The sequence below is a fragment of the Oryzias melastigma genome, linkage group LG16, assembly GCF_002922805.2.
Source record: "Oryzias melastigma strain HK-1 linkage group LG16, ASM292280v2, whole genome shotgun sequence".
In the NCBI taxonomy this organism is placed as follows: Eukaryota; Metazoa; Chordata; class Actinopteri; order Beloniformes; family Adrianichthyidae; genus Oryzias; species Oryzias melastigma.
This window is the reverse complement of record NC_050527.1, coordinates 11440621-11461843: the sequence shown is the minus strand read 5'-3', so window position 1 is coordinate 11461843 and position 21223 is coordinate 11440621. Positions and strand designations below refer to the sequence as shown.

Genomic DNA, 21223 nt, shown 5'->3' with positions numbered 1-21223 from the left:
TAACAGAGAACTGTGTCTAATCAGTATGTGCTTAACTTTAGATTACAAGTCATTGGCATGAGAACTGGAAAACAGAAAAAAGTACCAGTAAAAGTCAAATTAAAAATAATTCTCCTGAGAAATGTATTCTAAGAGGGCCCTCTTCACCAAATAGAGGAACAGAAACTATGCAAATGATTCATACAAGATTAAGTTGACACACGCAAAATAAAAAAAAGACCCCTTTTCCTTGAAAAGGAAAAGGAAATGACAGAAAGGTCAATCCTTCACTACGATTCTCAAAACTCAGAACTGCGTCACTGTTGCTCATAGTGAAAAGGTTTTATTCAAAAATAAATTAATTTCACTCTCACTTTTAAAATACCTATTATAATCCCATTACATGAACAGAATGTTTTTGTTTTTTTTCAACTCGTACTGTGCAACAGCTGAGCAAACAAATAAGAACTGAAGACCTCTTTTGATTGACATATTTTACTGTTGCAACTGGTGGCTATAAATCCTTTGCCACCCCCAAGGTGCTCTGCAGGCTGACCCACCCCCCACACCCTAATTAGTGTTTGTATGAGAATGGGTAGTTCGAGGACAGCATCCAGACTGATCCCCCAATTGGCAGGACAACTCTACCGCCCCAACGGTCAAATAAAACATGTTTAATATAGCTGTTGTATTTTGGATGGTAAAAATCCATTGACAGCAGGAAAAAAAAAAAAGTCTATAAGAAATTCTTGAACTTCCATCATGTTCTGGATGGTGCTCAGGTATTAGATTCAAACTTGAATTTTCAGTATGTTAAAAGTAGCTGTACAACACGATTTCAATAGATGCACTTTTATGAAAAGGGGAATTTTGCTTGTGGGTGTATACTTGTGTTTCATATCATTGATTTAACCTGAACCTGTTCACCCCTAAAGGTGTCTTTGTTATTGACTTCATTTCAGTCACATCAGCACCCTTGAATTCAGCAGTTTCCTAGTTGCTGATAAGTAGCATGGATCTTTAGTTTAATCAGGACTTTTTATCAACAGTTCACTGTTTTCTTTAATCTTTGCCTGATTTAATTACTTTTTCTTTAGACACCTCTTTCCTCTATTGACTAACCGGCTTGTCTTAAATTAACCAGATCGACAAAGGTTTTCTCAGCACTAGATTTTAAGCGTCAGCAAGGCAAGAACACATTGGTGACTTCAGGTACAGTAAATCATATTTTCTGTGAATTGCTGGTTCCACACTGAAGTAAGGTTTTTTTTTTTTACTTCATATATCAATGTTTTTCAATAATTGTTTTCCCCTCTCTGATTTAAAAAGAATAATTATTAATCTGCAGTTCACATTTTCCACAATGGGCAACTTTGCATCCACCAACTACGTTGCCGATACTCTCAAGAAAAAGTCCTGGGGACAACAGAAGGAGGACACAGCCAAGCTCGAGGACTTCCTGACTAAATACAAAGAGGAGCTCTGGAGGATCGACAGGAAACAAAGTTCATCCATGAAAAAAGTTTACTTCAATCGCAGCACTCCTTACATGGATCTGGCTGATCAAAAGACAGTGGATTTCCACCTTTACACAAACAAAATGTTAAATCCTACTTTCATTGGAGATCAGAACTCATGAATGACTCACAGCGGACACTGTGATCCCTGCATTAATTCAGCATGATTATGGTGACAGATAGATGGGATTCTTGATTTTGTCTGTTCAAAAAAAGTATCTGCTTGGACCCTTCTTTGTTTGTCTTATAGATGAGGGTAAAATTGAACCACACCCCAACTAGAAAGTGAATCATCTTCCTTTTTTATGAACTTGTGGCACTGTCTGAACATGAAGAGATACGATTATATGACTGCATTTGTGAAATGTTTGTTTCCAGGTAGATAATTTCTTTCAGTTGTATTTACAGAATGAAAATAAACGTATAAATGAAACAACAATATATTTTTCAAAGTTTGTATGTATGTTTTTTATATCCCCCGTCAGAATAAAACATTCTGTTGTCCTTTCCAATTGAAGCAAATATCCTCTTAAATATCTTCTATATTTTTAGAAGATACATTTGGAAAAGGTACACTTTTCATTCAGTAGTTTAAAAAATGAGTCATAATTTTTTAGAAGTTTAAATGCTTGAGACAACAAAAAATATTAAGACAGGTCAATGAAAAAAATATTAAAAGTAGTTTAAATTTCTTAAACTAAAGAAAATAAAAATAAAAAAAATCTAAAATAATAAACCATCTTAAAGGTACAAGTGTGCTTTTTTTTTTAATCAAAGCACATCACAAACAATTCATTAGGATCCGTGTGAGTTGGGTTGTCTTACAGAAAGATTCTAATATATCATCTGAAACTTGCTCTCTTCCTGTTTGTGTTAAGGTCTTACATATTGTAGTTACTTTTTTCTTTTCATCTTCAAAGTACAAATCTTAGAGCAACACATTGTTAAAGATTTTTTTTTATTCTTCATCATCGAGCGCGCACTAGAACAGTACAAAGAAATTAGGTGTTTAATACAAAATCAGTAAATATATGACAGAAAGGTAACTCAATGCATGTCTTAAGCAGTTGTTTGTCCTTTGGAAAGTTAGAAATTAAAAGGGCCAGAAGCTGATTCCATTAAATAAGTCTTTGGGGATGTGAAACTAAGCTGCCCAGCAGATTGCCACAATACCTGAAGTAACAGTAATTTATTCTTAAACTATTAAGCCAAATTTGCAGAAGCATTCAATTCGGTAGGATAAATGCATAGATTGGAACAAGCGGTTTCCAGCGACGTGCCCTCTTTCCACCATAAATAAAATGTTACTCTATTATTAATAGATTTCTCTGTTGACTATGGAATCTCAGTTACCTCAGCCGTGGTGCTTCCCAAGACGTCAAAGTTTACTAAATGCTTATAAGTTAGTCATTCAGAAAATAATAGGATATTTTTCATTTCCAAGTTCCTTCATTTGTGAGACTTGCACTCAAAGTTTTATATAATTTGTAATGTAGATGCTTCTGCATGACTTGCTCTGAGAGCAAAAGTTTGAGACAAAACTGCCCATACGGGTTTAGTACTTTAAAAAAATTGGAACTGAAAAGACAGTTATTTCCTCTTTACTTCCTTCCCTGGAAAAGAAAATGAAATGACAGAAAGGTCAATCCTTCATTGGATTCTTAAAACTAAAAACTCTATCTCTGTTGAAAAATGAATTAACTTCACTCTAAATTATAAAAGCACCTGTTATAATCCCATTTATGAAGAGAATGTTAATAAACTCAGATGGCTATTTCATGAGAAAATGCAACAGAGCAAAAAAAACAAATCAACATCTCTGACAAACAGCAACAAACTTTATAAATTCACCAACAATGGAGTAATTTGAGGTTGGATAAGTAGGAGAAGTTTTTTTTTATCTTGTTTCAAAATACTTGTTAACTCTTGTCTGTCTTCATCCAGTGCTCCTTTGATTTTTTAAAACGTGATGCTTTGAAAATTTTTAGGTGTATTTAATTTCAACATTTTGCTGCCACAGCACACTGATGTTAGGGATTAGGGCAGCTGAAAATCATTCACTGAAACTCATCTGCAACATGCTCAGATTTTTTTGAATGAGTTCTAAAATGAAATTAGAGTCTTAAAGTTGAATCATGGCATCTGGACTCAAAGTCTTCTTTTTTTTTTAAATGTTTCACTGCTCATCCAAAAGGCTTTATCTGTCATGATGACTTTAACTACAGATACCATGATTCTACTTAAAGACGTCACCTGGATGAATGAGAGCCTTGATCTACACAATATTAGAGCAAAAACAAAATTTAAATCTCAACACCTTCATAGTATCAAACTAAGAGTTTTCTCTCAGATTGAAACAAAGCTTTACTTTTTTTTTTTTGAAATAGTGATTCTTGGGAAAAAAATTATGCTAAAATGTCTGGGAAATGTTACAAAAATTATTGTTAAACCTCACCAAAAAAAAAAAAAAAAAAAGAAGCAAGATTTCAACATTACAGTTTATCAAGGTACATAGCAATGTATCTAATAAAGCACTTTTGTATAGTAAAAGAAGCATACCTAAAGTACAATTAGTAAATTTTCACGCTGTAGTAATTATCAAAAACGGCCTCTCTATTTAGTCTATTTTCTTTTATTATTTTATTAGTGGGTCTACGCTCCTCAAACGCCTTCAGTCCGTCATCCACCAGCACTCCTCCCTTTATTTACCACAAACCTCTGACCAGGTTGATTGACAGATCACAGCGCAGACGAGACTCTGTGCATGATGTGTTCAATGAACTCCGGAAATTAGCAGAACAAAAGAGCCACTCGGCCCAACTAAATCCGTTACTCTGCTTTTGCCATTTTATACAATCTTCAGGAAAACAAAGCAATTTTTCAGAAAAAATGTTGAAACTATTTAATCAATCAATTATAAATGGATAATTGCCGATGTTCGATGTTTTCTCTGATAAACTGCTTTGTTTTGCTGCTGATGTCCGGATGTCTGTGAACTCACCATGCATACACGCTCAGATGCCCTGAATTCAGTCAATCTGTCAATGTTTCTTCAGGGTTTTTGGGGAAATTAAGGGAGGGGCTGGTGCATGAGACTGAATTAAGATGTTTAAAGAGCATAGATCCACTAATAAATAAAAAATAGACTAAAAACATTTGTGAAGTGTTTTCAAGCCGGTAAAGTCTCTGTGTCTCTGAAAGCACGATGGAGACACTTCAATCACCGTTCTTGATTATCTCATTATAACAAGAACGGACTTTGTTTGTTATAACGAGATAGTGGCTCTCGTTATAACGATTAAAAAAAATTTATGGCAGGCCGTTTTCTGCTTCCGTATTATAATAATTTGATCAGATCATTGTGTTCACTTTGAAGTTGCTTCTGCAAAGTTGCTCCTCACACGTTTCCACAAATGTTGAGATCCGCTGTGTTTTGATTGTCATCATCGTCATGGTCCTGTGAAGGTCAAAGGTCAAAGTAAACACATTAAACTCCGACCGGCTCCATTAAACTGATTATTGATATAATATTGTTTATTTACCTCATTGTAGATGTTGCTTTTTGGTTGGCTAAAATCCAGTAACAACAGCAACAGAACAAAAACAAGAAATACATGAGACATGATCAAACAAGACATGATGATGACATCCTAATAAATAAAGTACTTTTTGGTGGATGGAACTCAAGGTTTCTCTTCAGCAAAGTCCTCTCTTTGCATCCTGTAACACAAAACAGGCAATATAAATAGATATTAGAAAATATATTGAAAGTACTACATGTACAAAACCAAAAATCTGTTAAAACTTGTGAAGTAGATTTGTTATAACTATATTCAAACCATAGTTTCAACACACATAAAAATCTTGTTTTTCTATCATCTTTATTAGGATTTTATAAATTATCACTAATAATCAATAAAAGAAGTTAGTTCAATTTTAAGAATTTCAAGATTTTCAAACTTTCTTTACCTTCTATTGGTTTGAGATGGTGGTGGAGCATTTGATCGAAACCTGAAATTGTTACAGATAATAAAAAGTAGTTTGTAACATGATTTCTAAAAGTTAAAGTGCATTTCTGTTTTTTGTTTATGTGTTTTACCTCCGGGAGAATCTGGACATCCGATTCCAAACACTAACATTTAAAGGAGAGTTTTAATTTTATGAATGATCAAAATCCTTACGCACGTTCATTGAAATGTACTTTTTCTTAGCATTTTTCTCACCTCCCCTCCTGACTCTGGAGCTCCATAATACGTTTTCTTGAGTGGAATAAAAAAAGCATTAGGACTGGGCTGTGTCCAGAAAGTTTTTATTCCATATTTGATTTACGTACTTGTATTTTTTGATAATTAAACCAGAGACTAATCCAATGACTCCAGCAGTTACAACCAACACAACAATTGGAATGATGATGTTCTTGTAGTTTGCTGCACCTACAGGTAGACTTGATGTGTGAGGCCAACTTCTCTGCACAGGTGTATATAGAATTGTGACACAATTTAGAGAGAAAAAAATCAAAAAAGTCTTACGCTTTACGTAAAGATGTAGGGTTTTTGTAGTTGTTTTTCCTCCGTGAAATACAGCTGTGCAGTTCAGCTGACTGTGATCATCTTTCTCCTCAGGAACAAAAGTCAGAACAGACTCCATGACCCAGATTCCTGGGGAGATCTCTTCATGTTTCTCAAAAATCTGATCTGCATTTCCTCGACTCCAAGACAGTTTGGGTCTGAATGAGGGGCAGGTGTGGCGGACTGAGCAGGTGACTGTGAAAGTTTTTCCTTCAAATGCTGCCCTTGACTGGGTCAGTTTGATTTCTGGTGGAGAATCTATTAATATAAAAGGGAAGAAAAAAACAGGTTAGTAAAAAGTATTGAATGTTAAGGGGGAAAAAAAGTACTAAATTTGGTTTTATACGTTGCATTTTGAGGTCAACACAGTCTTGGACAAAGGAAAACTTCTGGCTCTCTTCCCCAACTAACTCGATCCGGAAACAAAAAGGCCCATTGTCGTGATCTTTCACATCGGCTATTTCTAAGGTGCAATTGTTCTGACCAAGTTGCCCGAGCATCTTTGTTCGATCTTTATATGGATCCAAGATCTTTGTTTGATCCTCATTATAGATAACTTGGTTTTTATCATTGGAAATATGCCAGATCCCTCGGAGTTTGGAGGATGGTAGGGCTTTTCCAGGATGGCTAAAAGAACAGGGTACCACAACGCAGGAGGTGACCAGGGCATCCAAATTCTTTGTGACAGATGCCTTCCAGTCGTCGCTAACAGCACTGCTGAAAAGAGCTGGAGAAGATTTATGGAACGTTAAAGATAAAAACGGAGAAACAGCTTAGTTTTAAAAATGCCAGAAATTGAGGAAGTGATTAACTGTTTACCTGCCAAAAGCAGTGAACCGATCAGAGTTTTATCTAGTTTGTCCATTCTTCTCTTTGATGTCATAGACTCCACTATCAAGCTAGAGAACATAAAACCTGCATCAATACAGACCAGATCAAACATAATTATCACAGTAATGTCAAAGAAGTTGAAACAATCTTCTGTCATCAATGCAAAACTAATGGGCTAATGGCTGTGCTAGTGAATGTTAACCAACCCAGTTGGTCTGTGTTTAAAGCTAAGACAGTTTAAGGGTGTTTTCATTTTTATACATTCAAGATGATTGCATATTTAGTTATAGTTTTTCACTAAATCAGTTCATCTGCCAGTACAATTATTATTGGAATATATTTCAATAAGCAATAAGATAATAAAGAAAAATGCAAACAAGCTCAAAGCGACCTGCAGCAATGAAACAATCTTATCAGCTACAATTATATATAGCTGAAAAGAATAACACTTCCAATAAATATGTGCAGCTTTATCTATTTCCCTTTATGTGATTTAATAGAGGAAAATAGGAAAGCAAGTTAGCACTTATGAACAATTCATCATGTTGTATTTAGGAAAATGCTCAAAAGTTATTGTGAGAATTAAGTAAGAATCATATATTTTTTTATTGTTAATTTAAAAGTTTACAAATCAAAAGTCTAGAAAGCAAGCTGCAGATTTTTCAATGACAGCAAAGGCTTTAGAATTTTAGGAGGAAGTTATTATTTATCATTTGTTAAACAATACTGAAATTAAAAATAACTATAAATAAACATAAATGTTTTCATAAAAACTTGTAAATCAGAAATATTTACCATCAAACCTCACTTTCTGAAAGTGCCGTCCTCTCAAGAGCCGCTGTCTTCTCCACAAGCCCACCCCTCACAATGACAACATGTCAAACACATTCAGTGGTTTAAATACTGATGTGGAGAAAATTAATGCAGATCAAGGGACAGTTGAGTTACTGGTGCAGGAAAAAAAAGGAAAATGCAAATTATATAAAGATCGGGCAGTTCTTGTGCTGGTTGCCGCCTTCAAACAAACTGCCTGATAGGAATAAGTCTAAATTATTATTGGCACCAAAAAGTCTGGAGTTTGCATGTTCTCCCCGTGCATGTGTGGGTTTTCTCCGGGGACTCCGACTTCCTCCCACCGTCCAAAAGCATGCTTCTTAGGTTAATTGGTTGCTCTAAATTGTCCATAGGTGTGAGTGTGCACGAATGTTTGATTGAGGCCCTGCGGCAGACTGGAGACACTTCGCCCAGAAGTGACCAGGTTAGGCTCTGGCACTCCCATGACCACGAAAGGGACAAAGCGGTTTAGACAAAAAAATGATTTTATTTAACTGGATTAGCCTAATTCAGTATTACAAAGACATTTTCCAAATCATATTAATAGAAAGGCTTAGTTAAATACAAGGATGACTTGAGTAGATTTTGGGAGGCGTCTACTGGAACACTTGTCAAGCAGATGTTTTTCAAATTGGTTTTCTGAAATGGCAGTACCCTGCTTGATCTGTGTACTTGGTAAACCCCTATCTCTTATTGTTGTCAACTAAGCCCTTAAAATACACTATTTCTCCATTTTTGCACTGTAAACATATAAAGAGATTGTGATGATACATCATTGTTCCAACTGTGTTCTCCTTTCAAATAACTTCTTTCATGATACTTGTTTTAGCTCAGGCTGTTTTTTTTTGTTTGTTTGTTTTCTATGTGTGGTTTTGCATAAATAGATGAAAAGATTTTTTGAACAGTATTATACAAAAAAATCAAATCTTAGCAACCACAAGACTATAACGAAAAGTTTTAACTTTTTTTTTTTTTTACATATTTTACTGTTACAACAGGCGGTTATGAATCTTCTGACACACAAATGGCGTATACTTATATAGTGCTTTCTACCTCCTTTGAAGGCCCAAAGCGCTTTACAGTCACTGACCCATTCACCCATTCACACAATGATGGCGACTCAGCTGCCGAACATTGGCGTTGAGGCAATTTGGGGTTCAGTCAAGGTGTTTATTTGTAGAAACCCCTTTAGTAGATCTGATGGACCTCATGCTCTCCAGTCTCAGAGCATCTACTTGCTGTGTTTCCCAAGTGTTTGGACAGAAAAAGGAAAGTTGGCTTTTCAATACAGGGCGCCTAGACTTTCTAGAACTTTCTCCAAAAAACATTTCCTTTCTTGTATAATGTGTGTGTGTTGGAGATTATTTTGTTGTGGGGTAGAGGGATGGCCGTAATAAATAGTCCAGTTGAGATTGGCGGGTAGGGGACTGGGAGGACCTCTCCTGCTGGCTGACAGTGATGTCCAAACCCCCCATCCCCACTCAACAGTCCTACATGTTTAAGGTGCAAATAAAGCGGAGTGAAGAGGGGCCTAAATGTACAGTATGCAGCAACAAATGGGAGGGGGACCGCTTCCAAGTAGTTCCACACCCAAGGTGCTCTGTAGGCTGACCCACCCCCCATACCCTAATTAGTGATTGGCCCCAAGTGTCTCCCCAGCCCAAGAGACCCATCACAAGTAAAGCTGATGCCCCCCAGTATGTTTGGGATTGTGTGGCCCTGCAGCTTCAACGTCCAACAGCAGCCATGATAGGCTCCAGCATTTCTGAGATCCTTAAACAGATTCAGTGGGTTCTAAAAATGGATGGATTTATATTAAAGGCTATTATCAATGTACTAAATAAAACACTTGTATTTAATAAAATAAGCTGATAAAGATATTTTAATATGGCTAAAAGAGAACTTACGGAAACATGAGGAGCAACTTTGCAGAAGCAGCTTCAAAATAAACTCAATTATTTAGGCATAGCTTAGAAAAAAATCTATTTTAGCATAGCTAAAATAAAATAAAATAAATAATACTAAAACAATTCTATTTCAGTTTTGATAAAATACGTGTGTTTATTTAGAAGTTGCTTTGCAAAGTTACTCCTCACGTTTCTGGAAATGCTGAGGTCTGCTGTGTTCTGATAGTCATAGGTTGGGTACTCTGGCAGTCTAAGGTCAAATAAAACAAGTTTAACCCTTTAATATGGCGGTTATATTTTGGATGGTAAAAATCCATTGACAGCAGCAACAGAAAAAAAACACAATAATACATTTGTAAACTTATTTGTACTTACTTATATGTACCAAGCAGACAAAACTAATGAAATTCATTTCGGCTCCACGTTAGACATGCAGCGAGGGCGCAGGTTATTGAATTGCCCGCTTGTATTTTAATTGCATCCAAGATGGGATTGTTTTAAGTTGGCCACACATATTTAAAGTGAAACTGAAAGGTAAAATACCTTTAGCTGTCACAAATATGCTGTCCGCGTTTGATCCAACCCGCTGCAATAGCAACTCGGCGCTGTTTTATAGCAGCAGTCCTCAGGATCCACCGGGTGGTTTAACCAGACACCATAACCGCTCTCCTGAACATAACCCTTCATCTGCTTCTAAAAACGTCAGCACTGGCTGCACGCATTTAGAAAATGACGCACAATTAGACACTTTCCGTATGATGGCATTTCACTGGATTTCTTGTTCAAGTGAATTCTACAATCAGCATGTGCTAGCATGAAATTAGTTAGGAGTAGTCACACAGCTGATCAGGGAAGCCCGGGAGAACAAAGGGGACTTGGTTGTGCTGTGGTTGGACTTATATGGCTCCATACCCCACAAACTAGCGGAGATGACACTATGTCAGCACCACATTCTGGACAAGTTCAGAGCTCTCATTCTGGACTACTACAATAGCTTCAGTCTAAGAGTCTCCGCTGGGTCAACAACATCAGGCTGGGATAGGCTGGAGAAAAGGATAATCACTGGATGCACTATTTCAGTGGTCCTGTTCGCACTAGCCATGAACATGCTGGTGAAGTCGGCTAAGGTTCAGTGCAGATGTCCCCTCACAAAGTCTGGGGTCCATCAGTCGCCCATTAGGGCCTTTATGGATGACCTAACAGTGACAACATCACATGTTCCAGGTAGCAGATGGATCCTTAAGGGCCTGGAGGAGATGACCACTTGGGCACTCATGAGCTTCAAGTCGACAAAGTCCACATCTTTAGTGTTGAAGAAAGGTAAAATTGTTGATAAGTTCCGCTTCACACTTGGCTCCACTGAGATACCGACCATCATGGAGAGACCAGTGAAGAGCCTGGGAAAAGTTTTTGACTGCAGCTTGAAAGATACAGCAGTGGCACGTGCAACAAACTTGGAGCTGGAAGCCTGGCTAGCTTCAGTGGACAAGTCTGGGCTAACTGGCAAGTGCAAGGCCTGGATTTACCAGCATGGAATCCTCCCACGGATTTTATGGCCCCTTATGATATATGAGGCCCCAATCTCCACCATAGGGGGGTTCGACAGGACAGTCAGCAGGTTCCTGCGTAAATGGCTGGGGCTACCTCAGAGTCTGAGCAGCATTGCACTATATGGTCAGAACAACAAGCTAAAACTCCCAATAAGCAGTTTGAGCGAGGAGTTCAAAGTGAGCCGTGTTAGGGAGGTTCTCCAATACGGAGATTCAGAGGACCCAAAGGTCTCCCACGCAGGGATCAAAGTGCGAATGGGGTGGAAGTGGAAGGCAGCGGAGGCAGTTGACGTGACTGAGTCGAGGGTCTGGCACAGGGCACTGGTTGGACCCATGGAAGGGCAGGGCTGGGGTATGCCGCGGCGTACCACAGAAAAGAGGCACAGAGGAAGGATGGATCAATGATACAGAAAGAGTTGCTGGCAATCATTGAGGAGGAGCGAGCCAGCAGGGTGCTTGGGAAGCCTCAGCAGGGAGCTTGGACAAGATGCGAACACCCAGTGGAATGCAAAGTATCATGGGCAGAGTCGTGGAAATACATAATGCAAATAAACATATAAATCAAACAATATATTTTTCAAAGTTTGTATGTATGTTTTTTATATCCCCCGTCAGAATAAAAAATTATGTTGTCCTTTCCAATTGAAACAAATATGCACATTTCCTCTTAAACTTTATATTTTTACACGATACATTTGAAAATGGTACACATTTTATTCAGTAGTTTAAAAAATGAGTCAGAATTTGTTAGAAGTATTTATGCTTATCAATAAATGCTTGAGACAACAAAAAATATTAAAACAGGTCAATGAAACAACAGTAAAAGTAGTTTAAATTTCTTAAACTAAAGAAAATAAAAAAATCTAAAATAATAAACAACCTCAAAAGTACAAGTGTTTTTTTTGTTTTGTTTTTTAATCAAAACACATCACAAACAATTCATTAGGACCTGTGTGAGTTGTGTTGTCTTAAAGAAAGATTCTAATATATCATCTGAAACTTGCTCTCTTCCTGCTTGTGTTAAGGACTTAAATGCTTTACTTTTTCTTTTCATCCACAAAGTACAAATCTTAGAGCAACACATTGATAAAACATTTTTTTATTCTTTGTCATTGGGAGCCCACTAGAACAGTACAAAAAAATGAAGGTGTTTGTTATAAAATCAGTCAATATAAGACAGAGAGCAGTTGAATTATGGAAAAAAGGTTAAACAAAAAGCTTATTCCATTAAAAAAGTCTTTGGGGATGTGAAACTATACCACAATACCTGAAGTAACAGTAATTTATCCTTCCCCTATTAAGCCAAATTTGCAGAAACATTCAATTCAGTAGGATAAATGCATCAGCTAAAACCTGACTGTCCCTAACAGAAGCTCCAATGGAACAAGCGGTTTCCAGCGATATCCTTTCTTTCCACCATAAATAAAATGTTACTCTGTTATTAATAGATTTCTCTGTTGACTATGGAATCTCAGTTACCTCAGCCGTGGTGATTCCCAAGACGTCAAAGTTTACTAAATGCTTATAAGTGAGTCATTCAGAAAATAATTGGATATTTTTCATTTCACGTTTCCTTCATTTGTGAGACTTGCACTCAAAGTTTTAAATACTTTGCAGTGTAGGTGTTTCTGCATGACTTAGAGGTTTGAGGCAAAACTGCCCATACTTTGGGTGTAGTACTTAAAAAAATTTGAACTAAAAAAACAGTTATTTCCTCTTAACTTCCTTCCCAGCAAAAGAAAAGGAAATGTCAGAAAGGCCAATCCTTCATTTAATTCTTCAAACTCAGAACTCCATCACTGTTAAAAAATGAATTAACTTCACTCTATTGAAGCACCTGTTATCACCCCACTTATGGAGAGAATGTTAATAAACTCAGATGGCTATTTCATGAGAAAATGCAACGGAGCACAAAAACAAATGAACATCTCTGACACACGGCAACAAACTTTATCAATTCAATGGCAATTCAATGGTACATGGAGTCAAAGTCTTTTTTTGGATATGTTTCACTGCTCATCCAAAAGGCTTTATCTGTCATGACGACTTTAAGTACAGATACCATGAATGAGTACAGATACCATGAATGAGAACCTTCATCTACACAATATTAGAGCAAAAACAAAATTTAAATGTCAACATTTTTACGCCTTCATTGTATCAAACAAAGATTTTTCTCTTAGCTTGAAACAAAGTTTTACTTAAAAAAAAAAATTAAATAGCAATTCTTGGGAAAAAAATGTGCTAAAATGTCTGAGAAATGTTACAAAAATTCATGTTAGAACTCACCAAAAAAATAAGAAGCAAGTACTCAAAATTCCAGTTTATCAAGGTACATAGCAATGTATCCAATAAAGCATGTTTGTTTAGTAAAAAGAGCATAGCTAAAGTACAATTAGTAAATTTTCACAATATAGTGATAATGTGATAATATCACGTTATCACAAGAAAACAAACTTCTTTTTCTCATAATAACGAGATAATCACTAATGAAAAAGGAAGCGTCCCGCACTCCCTTTCCTGCACGGGGATGCAAAGACCTAATCTGTTTTAATTTTATTTATTTTCCGGTCGTCTATAAACGAAACCATGCAGACACGCTCAGATGCCCTGAATTCTGTCAATCTGTCAATGTTTTTTCAGGGTTTTTGGGGAATTTAAGGGAGAGGCTGGTGCAAGAGACTGAATTAAGATGTTTAAAGAGCATAAATCCACTAATGAATAAAAAATAGACTAAAAACGACGTTTGTGGAGTGTTTTCAAACAGGTAAATCCTCTGTGTCAGAAAACAAGATGCTTCATTCTTCGTTCTTGATTATCGAATTATGACGAGAAATATGATTTCCACGAGATAGTGGATCTCGTTATAACGATAAAACAATTACAATAAAAAAAGTAAGGATGGTCGTTTTCTGCTTCCATATTATCATAATTTGATCAGATGATTGTGTTCACTTTGAAGTTGCTTCTGCAATGTTGCTCCTCACACGTTTCCACAAATGTTGAGATCCGCTGTGTTTTGATTGTCATCATCGTCATGGTCCTGTGAAGATCAAAGGTCAAAGTAAACACATTATACTCAACTGGCTCCATTGAATTGATTATTGATATAATATTGTTTATTTACCTCATTGTAGATGTTGCTTTTTGGTTGGCAAAAGTCCAGTAACAGAAGCAACAGAACAAAAACAAGAAATACATGAGACATGATCAAACAAGACATGATGATGACCTCCTAATAAATGAAGTACTTTTTGGTGGATGAAACACAAGGTTTCTCTTCAGCAAAGTCCTCTCTTTGCATCCTGTAACACAAAACAGACAATATAAATAAATATTAGAAAAAATATTGAAAGTACTACATGTACAAAACCAAAAATCTGTTAAAACTTGTGAAGTAGATTTGTTATAACTATATTCAAACCATAGTTTCTAAAATCTTGTTTTTTTATCATCTTCATTAGGATTTTATAAATTATCACTAATAATCAATAAAAGAAGTTAGTTCAATTTTAAGAATTTGAAGCTTTTCAAACTTTCTTTACCTTCTATTGGTTTGAGATGGTGGTGGAGCATTTGATCGAAACCTGAAATTGTTACAGATAATAAAAGGTAGTTTGTAACATGACTTCTAAAAGTTCAAGTGTGTGTCTTTTTGTGTGTTTCACCTTCGGGAGAATCTGGACATCCGATTCCAAACACTAAAATTTAAAGGAGAGTTTTAATTTTATGAATGATCAAAATCCTTACGCACGTTCATTGAAATGTACTTTTTCTTAGCATTTTCCTCACCTCCCCTCCTGACTCTGGAGCTCCATAATACGTTTTCTTGAGCGGAAAAAAAAAAAAGCATTAGGACTGGGCTATGTCCAGAAAGTCTAAGTTTTTATTCCATATTTGATTTACATACTTGTATTTTTTGATAATTAAACTGGAGACTAATCCAATGACTCCAGCAGTTACAACCAACACAACAATTGGAATGATGATGTTCTTGTAGTTTGCTGCACCTACAAGTAGACTTGATGGTTGAGGCTAACTTCTCTGCACAGGTGTATATATATTAACAAGAATTGTGACACAATTTAGAGAAAAAAAAAAATCAAATAAGTCTTACGCTTTAAGTAAAGATGTAGGGTTTTAGTAGTTGCTTTTCCTCCGTGAAATACAGCTGTGCAGTTCAGCTGACTGTGATCATCTTTCTCCTCAGGAACAAAAGTCAGAACAGACTCCATGACCCAGATTCCTGGGGAGATCAGTTCATGTTTCTCAAAAATCTGATCTGCATTTCCTCGACTCCAAGACAGTTTGGGTCTGAATGAGGGGCAGGTGTGGCGGACTGAGCAGGTGACTGTGAAAGCTTTTCCTTCAAAAGCTGCCCTTGACTGGGTCAGTTTGATTTCTGGTGGAGAATCTATTAATATAAAAGGGAAGAAAAAACAGGTTAGTAAAAAGTATCAAATGTTAAGGAGAAAAAAAAAGAGTAAATTTGGTTTTATACGTTGCATTTTGAGGTCAACACAGTCTCCAACAAAGGAAAACTTCTGGCTCTCGGCCCCCACTATCTCGATCCGGAAACAAAAAGGCCCATTGTCGTGATCTTTCACATCGGCTATTTCTAAGGTGCAATCGTTCTGACCAAGTTGCCCGAGGATCTTTGTTCGATCTTTGTATGGATCCAAGATCTGTGTTTGATCTTCATTATAGATAACTTGGTTTTTATCATTGGAAATATGCCAGATCCCTCGGAGTTTGGAGGATGGTAGGGCTTTTCCAGGATGGCTAAAAGAACAGGGTACCACAACGCAGGAGGTGACTAGGGCATCCAGATTCTTTGTGACAGATGCCTTCCAGTCGTCGCTAACAGCACTGCTAAAAAGAGCTGGAGAAGATTTATAGAATATTAAAGGTAAAAAGGGAAAACAGCTTAGTCTCAAAATGCCAGAAATTGAGGAAGTGATTAACTATTTACCTGCCAAAAGCAGTGAACCGATCAGAGTTTTATCTAGTTTTTCCATTCTTCTCGTTGATGTCATAGACTCCACTATCAAGCAAGTGAACATAAAACCTGCATCAATACAGACCAGATCAAACATAATTAGCACAGTAATATCAAAGATGTTGAAACGATATTCTGTCATCAATGCAAAACTAATGGGCTAATGGCTGTGCTAGTGCATGTTAACCAACCCAGTTGGTCTGTGTTTAATTAAACGTTTTCACTAAATCAGTTTATCTGCCAGTACAATTATTATTGGCATATATTCTAATAAGCAATAAAATAATAAAGAAAATTGCATACAAGCTCAAAGCGACCTGCAGCAATAAAAGAATCTTATCAGCTACAATTATATATAGCTGAAAAGAATAACACTTCTAATAAATATGTGCAGCTTTATCTATTTCCATTTTTCTGATTTAACAGAGGAAAATAGGAAAGCAAGTTAGCACTTATGAACAATTCATCATGTAGTATTTAGGAAAATGCCCAAAAGTTATTGTGAGAATTAAGTAAGAATCATCTATTTGTCTTTTTTATTGTTCATTTAAAAGTTTACAAATCAAAAGTCTAGAAAGCAAGCTGCAGATTTTTCAATGACAGCAAAGGCTTTAGAATTTTAGGAGGAAGTTTAAAACATTTGCATATTTGTATGAATTTAAAAATAAATAGAATATCAGCAAATACTTTCTTTAGAATTTTTATCATTTGTTAAACAATACTGAAATTAAAAACAGCTATAAATAAACATAAATGTATTCATAAAAAACTTTTAAATCAGAAATATTTACCATCAAACCTCACTTTCTGAAAGTGCCGTCCTCTCGAGAGCCCCTGTGTTCTCCACAAGCACACCCCTCACAATGACAACATGTCAAACACATTCAGTGGTTTAAATACTGATGTGGAGAAAATGAATGCAGATCCAGGGTGAGTTGAGTTACTGGTGCAGGAAAAAAAAGGAAAATGCAAATTATATAAAGATCGGGCAGTTCTTGTGCTGGTTGCCGCCTTCAAACAAACTGCCTGATAGGAATAAGTCTAAATTATTATTGGCACCAAAAAGTCTGGAGTTTGCATGTTCTCCCCGTGCATGTGTGGGTTTTCTCCGGGGACTCCGACTTCCTCCCACCATCCAAAAGCATGCTTCTTAGGTTAATTGGTTGCTCTAAATTGTCCATAGGTGTGAGTGTGCACGAATGTTTGATTGAGACCCTGCGGCAGACTGGAGACACTTCGCCCAGAAGTGACCAGGTTAGGCTCTGGCACTCCCATGACCACGAAAGGGACAAAGCGGTTTAGAAAAATTGACAAAAAAATTATTTTATTTAACTGGATTAACCTATTTCAGTATTACAAAGACATTTTCCAACTGTGTTCTCCTTTCAAATAATTTCTTTCATTTTACTTGTTTTAGCTCAGGCTGTTTTTTTTTGTTTTGTTTTCTATGTGTGTTGATTTTGCATAAATAGGTGAAAAGATTTTTTTTGAAAAGTATTATACAAAAGAAAAATCAAAACTATAACAAAAAGTTTTCACTTTTTTTTTTTCGTATTTTACTGTTACAACAGGCGGTTATGAATCTTCTGACACACAAATGGCGTATACTTATATAGCACGTTCTACCCTCCTTTGAAGGCCCAAAGCGCTTTACAGTCACTGACCTATTCACCCATTCACACACTGATGGCGACTCTGCTCCCGAACATTGGCGCAAACCTTGAGGCAATTTGGGGTTCAGTCAAGGTGTTTATTTGTAAAAACCCCTTTAGTAGATCTGATGGACCTTATGCTCTCTGGTCTCAGGCTATCTACTTGCTGTTTTTCCCGAGTGTTTGGACAGAAAAAGGAAAGTCGGCTTTTCAATATAGGGCACCTAGACTGGAACTTTTTCCAAAAAACAATTCCTTCCTTGTATAATGTGTGCGTGTGTGGGGGTGTGTGTGTGTGTGTGTGTGTTGGAGATTATTTTATTGTGGGGTAGAGAGATGGCAGTAATAAATAATGCAGTTAAGATTGGCGGGTAGGGGACTGGGAGGACCTCTCCTGCTTGCTGGCCGTGATGTCCAAACCCCCCATCCCCACTCAACAGTCTTACATGTCTATGGTGCTAATAAAGCGGAAAGAAGACGGGCCTGAATGTATGCAGCAACAAATGGGAGGGGGACCGCTGCCAAGTAGTTCCACACCCAAGGTGCTTTGCAGGCTGACCCACCCCCCACACCCTAATTAGTGATTGGCCCCACTGGCACCAAGTGTCTCCCCAACCCAGGAGACCCATCACAAGAAGAGCTGAACCCCCCGGTGTGTTTGGGATTGTGTGGCCCTGCAGCTTCAACATCCAACAGTAGCCATGATAGGCTCCAGCATCTCTGTGATCCTAAAACAGATTCAGTGGGTTCTAAAAATGGATGGATTTATATTAAAGGCTATTATCAATGTACTAAATAAAATACTTGTATTTAATAAAATAAGCTGATAAAGATATTTTTGTATGGCTATAAGAGAACTTACGGAAACATGAGGAGCAACTTTGCAGAAGCAGCTTCAAAATAAACAATTATTTAAGCATGGCTTAGAAAAAAATCTATTTTAGCATAGCTAAAATAAAATAAAATAAATAATACTAAAACAATTCTATTTCAGTTTTGATAAAATACATGTGTTTATTTAGAAGTTGCTTTGCAAAGTTACTCCTCACGTTTCTGGAAATGCTGAGGTCTGCTGTGTTCTGGTAGTCATAGGTTGGGTACTGTGGCAGTCTAAGGTCAAAAAACAAGTTTAACCCTTTAATATGGCGGTTATATTTTGGAATGTGAAAAATCCATTGACTGCAGCAACAGAAAAAAAAAAACGCAATAATAAATTTGTGAACTTATTTGTACTTATTTATATGCACCAAGCAGAAAAAGTGACTGAAATTCATGTCGGCTCCACGTTAGACATGCAGCGAAGGCGCGGGTTATTGCATTGCCAGCTTGTATTTTAATTCCATCCAAGACGGGATTGTTTTAAGTTGATCACACGTATTTAAAATGAAACTGAAAGGTAAAATACCATTAGGTGTCACAAATATGCTGTCCGCGTTAGATCCAACCCACTGTGATAGCAGCTGGGCGCTGCTTTATAGCAGCAGCCCTCGGGATCCACCGGGTGGTTTAACCGACGCCATAACCGCTCTCCTGAAGATAACCCTTCATCTGCTTCTAAAAACGTCAGCACTGGCTGCACGAATTTAGAAAATGACGCACAATTAGACACTTTCTGTATGATGACATTTCATTTGATTTCTTGTTCCAGGGAATTCTACAATCAGCATGTGCTAGCATGAAATTAGTTAGCAGCCCCAGCCGGTGCTGCTCGCTGGTACAATGCATTGTAAATGGTAATGTTTTATTTTATTTTATTTTTCATGGGCTTATCAAAGTGTGTGTCTCACTAGTATGTCTGCAAGGGATAAGCGGTGGGCACCATAAGCCACGCCCGCACAGAGGACTTTTTTGGAAAAGGAGGCTTCAGATCAACAGGAAAAATGGCTTTTTAAGACATTTAGGAGCTCAGCTTCAGGTCCAAGTGGAGTACCCTACAAGGTCTACAAGAATTGCCCAAAGCTACTTCGCAGGCTCTGGAATATCTTGAAAGTTATATTGAGGGGGAAGGTTGCCCAGCAGTGGTGATTTGCAGAAGGGGTATGGATTCCAAAGGAAGAAGAATCAAAGACCATTGATCAATTCAGAATTATCTCCGTGCTCAGTGTTGACCGAAAGATATTCTTCAGAATTGTGGCTAAACACCTGACCAACTACCTCTTACGGAATTCATACATTGATACCTCAGTCCAGAAAGCAGGGATTCCAATGGTCTCAAGGGTGCTTGGAGCACAGAGGAGTGGTCACACAGCTGACCAGGGATGCCCAGGAGAACAAAGAGGACTTGGTTGTGCTGTGGTTGGACTTATATGGCTCCATACCCCACAAACTAGCAGAGGTGACACTATGTCAGCACCACATTCTGGACAAGTTCAGAGCTCTCATTCTGGGCTACTACAATAGCTTCAGTCTAAGAGTCTCCGCTGGGTCAACAACATCAGGCTGGGATAGGCTGGAGAAAAGGATAACCACTGGATGCACTATTTCAGTGGTCCTGTTCGCACTAGCCATGAACATGCTGGTGAAGTCGGCCAAGGTTCAGTGCAGAGGTCCCCTCACAAAGTCTGGGGTCCGTCAGTCGCCCATTGGGGCCTTTATGAATGACCTAACAGTGACAACATCACATGTTCCAGGGAGCAGATGGATCCTTAAGGGCCTGGAGGTGATGTCCACTTGGGCACGCATGAGCTTCAAGTCGACAAAGTCCACATCTTTAGTGTTGAAGAAAGGTAAAATTGTTGATAAGTTCCGCTTCACACTTGGCTCCACTGAGATACCATCCATCATGGAGAGACCAGTGAAGAGCCTGGGAAAAGTTTTTGACTGCAGCTTGAAAGATACAGCAGTGACACGTGCAACAAACTTGGAGCTGGAAGCCTGGCTAGCTTTAGTGGACAAGTCTGGGCTAACTGGCAAGTGCAAGGCCTGGATTTACCAGCATGGAATCCTCCCACGGATTTTATGGCCCCTTATGATATATGAGGCCCCGATCTCCACCATAGGGGGGTTCGACAGGACAGTCAGCAGGTTCCTGGGTAAATGGCTGGGGCTACCTCAGAGTCTGAGCAGCATTGCACTATATGGTCAAAACAACAAGCTAAAATTCCCACTAAGAGCGAGGCGTTCAAAGTGAGCCGTATTAGAGATGTGCTCCATTACAAAGATTCAGAGGACCCAAAGGTCTCCCAAGCAGGAATCAAAGTGCGAACGGGGTGGAAGTGGAAGGCAGCGGAGGCAGTTGACGTGGCTGAGTTGAGGTTCTGGCACTGGTTGGACCCATGGAAGGGTAGGGCTGGGGTATGCCGCGGCGTGCCACAGAAAGGAGGCACAGAGGAAGGATAGATCAATGATACAGAAAGAGTTGCTGGCAATCATTGAGTAGGAGCGAG

The 21223-nt window shown here is 37.7% G+C and overlaps 2 protein-coding genes and 2 pseudogenes across 4 annotated transcripts; 2 read left to right on the top strand and 2 right to left on the bottom strand.

Annotated features, from left to right (window-relative positions):
* Nucleotides 1-2447: 2447 nt before the first annotated feature.
* LOC112143983 (myelin-associated glycoprotein-like) lies at nucleotides 2448-18485 on the bottom strand. 3 transcript variants are annotated; one of them, XM_036215937.1, is made up of 10 exons: nucleotides 16977-18485; nucleotides 6884-6963; nucleotides 6411-6791; nucleotides 5830-6322; nucleotides 5720-5755; nucleotides 5596-5628; nucleotides 5466-5507; nucleotides 5163-5216; nucleotides 5039-5066; nucleotides 2448-4953 (listed from the first exon to the last, which is right to left on the bottom strand). In XM_036215937.1, exons 2-8 carry the CDS (start codon nucleotides 6945-6947, stop codon nucleotides 5180-5182), a joined length of 1086 nt encoding a protein of 361 aa, XP_036071830.1. In that variant the 5' UTR covers nucleotides 6948-6963; nucleotides 16977-18485; the 3' UTR covers nucleotides 2448-4953; nucleotides 5039-5066; nucleotides 5163-5179. The 3 variants fall into 3 exon arrangements, with proteins under 3 accessions (XP_036071830.1, XP_024124037.1, XP_024124035.1); XM_024268269.2 differs by lacking the exon at nucleotides 16977-18485 and having other exon boundaries at nucleotides 5830-5929; nucleotides 6026-6322; nucleotides 6884-7295; XM_024268267.2 differs by lacking the exon at nucleotides 16977-18485 and having other exon boundaries at nucleotides 6884-7295.
* On the top strand, nucleotides 9188-12048 carry LOC112143821 (annotated as a pseudogene).
* On the bottom strand, nucleotides 11932-16825 carry LOC112143984 (myelin-associated glycoprotein). The gene is made up of 10 exons (XM_024268271.2): nucleotides 16159-16825; nucleotides 15688-16068; nucleotides 15304-15600; nucleotides 15097-15196; nucleotides 14979-15014; nucleotides 14855-14887; nucleotides 14732-14773; nucleotides 14438-14491; nucleotides 14314-14329; nucleotides 11932-14229 (listed from the first exon to the last, which is right to left on the bottom strand). The coding sequence occupies exons 1-10, from the start codon at nucleotides 16325-16327 to the stop codon at nucleotides 14170-14172; spliced, it is 1188 nt and encodes a 395-aa protein (XP_024124039.2). The 5' UTR covers nucleotides 16328-16825; the 3' UTR covers nucleotides 11932-14169.
* The window catches only part of LOC112143820, a 5061-nt pseudogene continuing 2085 nt past the window's right edge, over nucleotides 18248-21223 (top strand).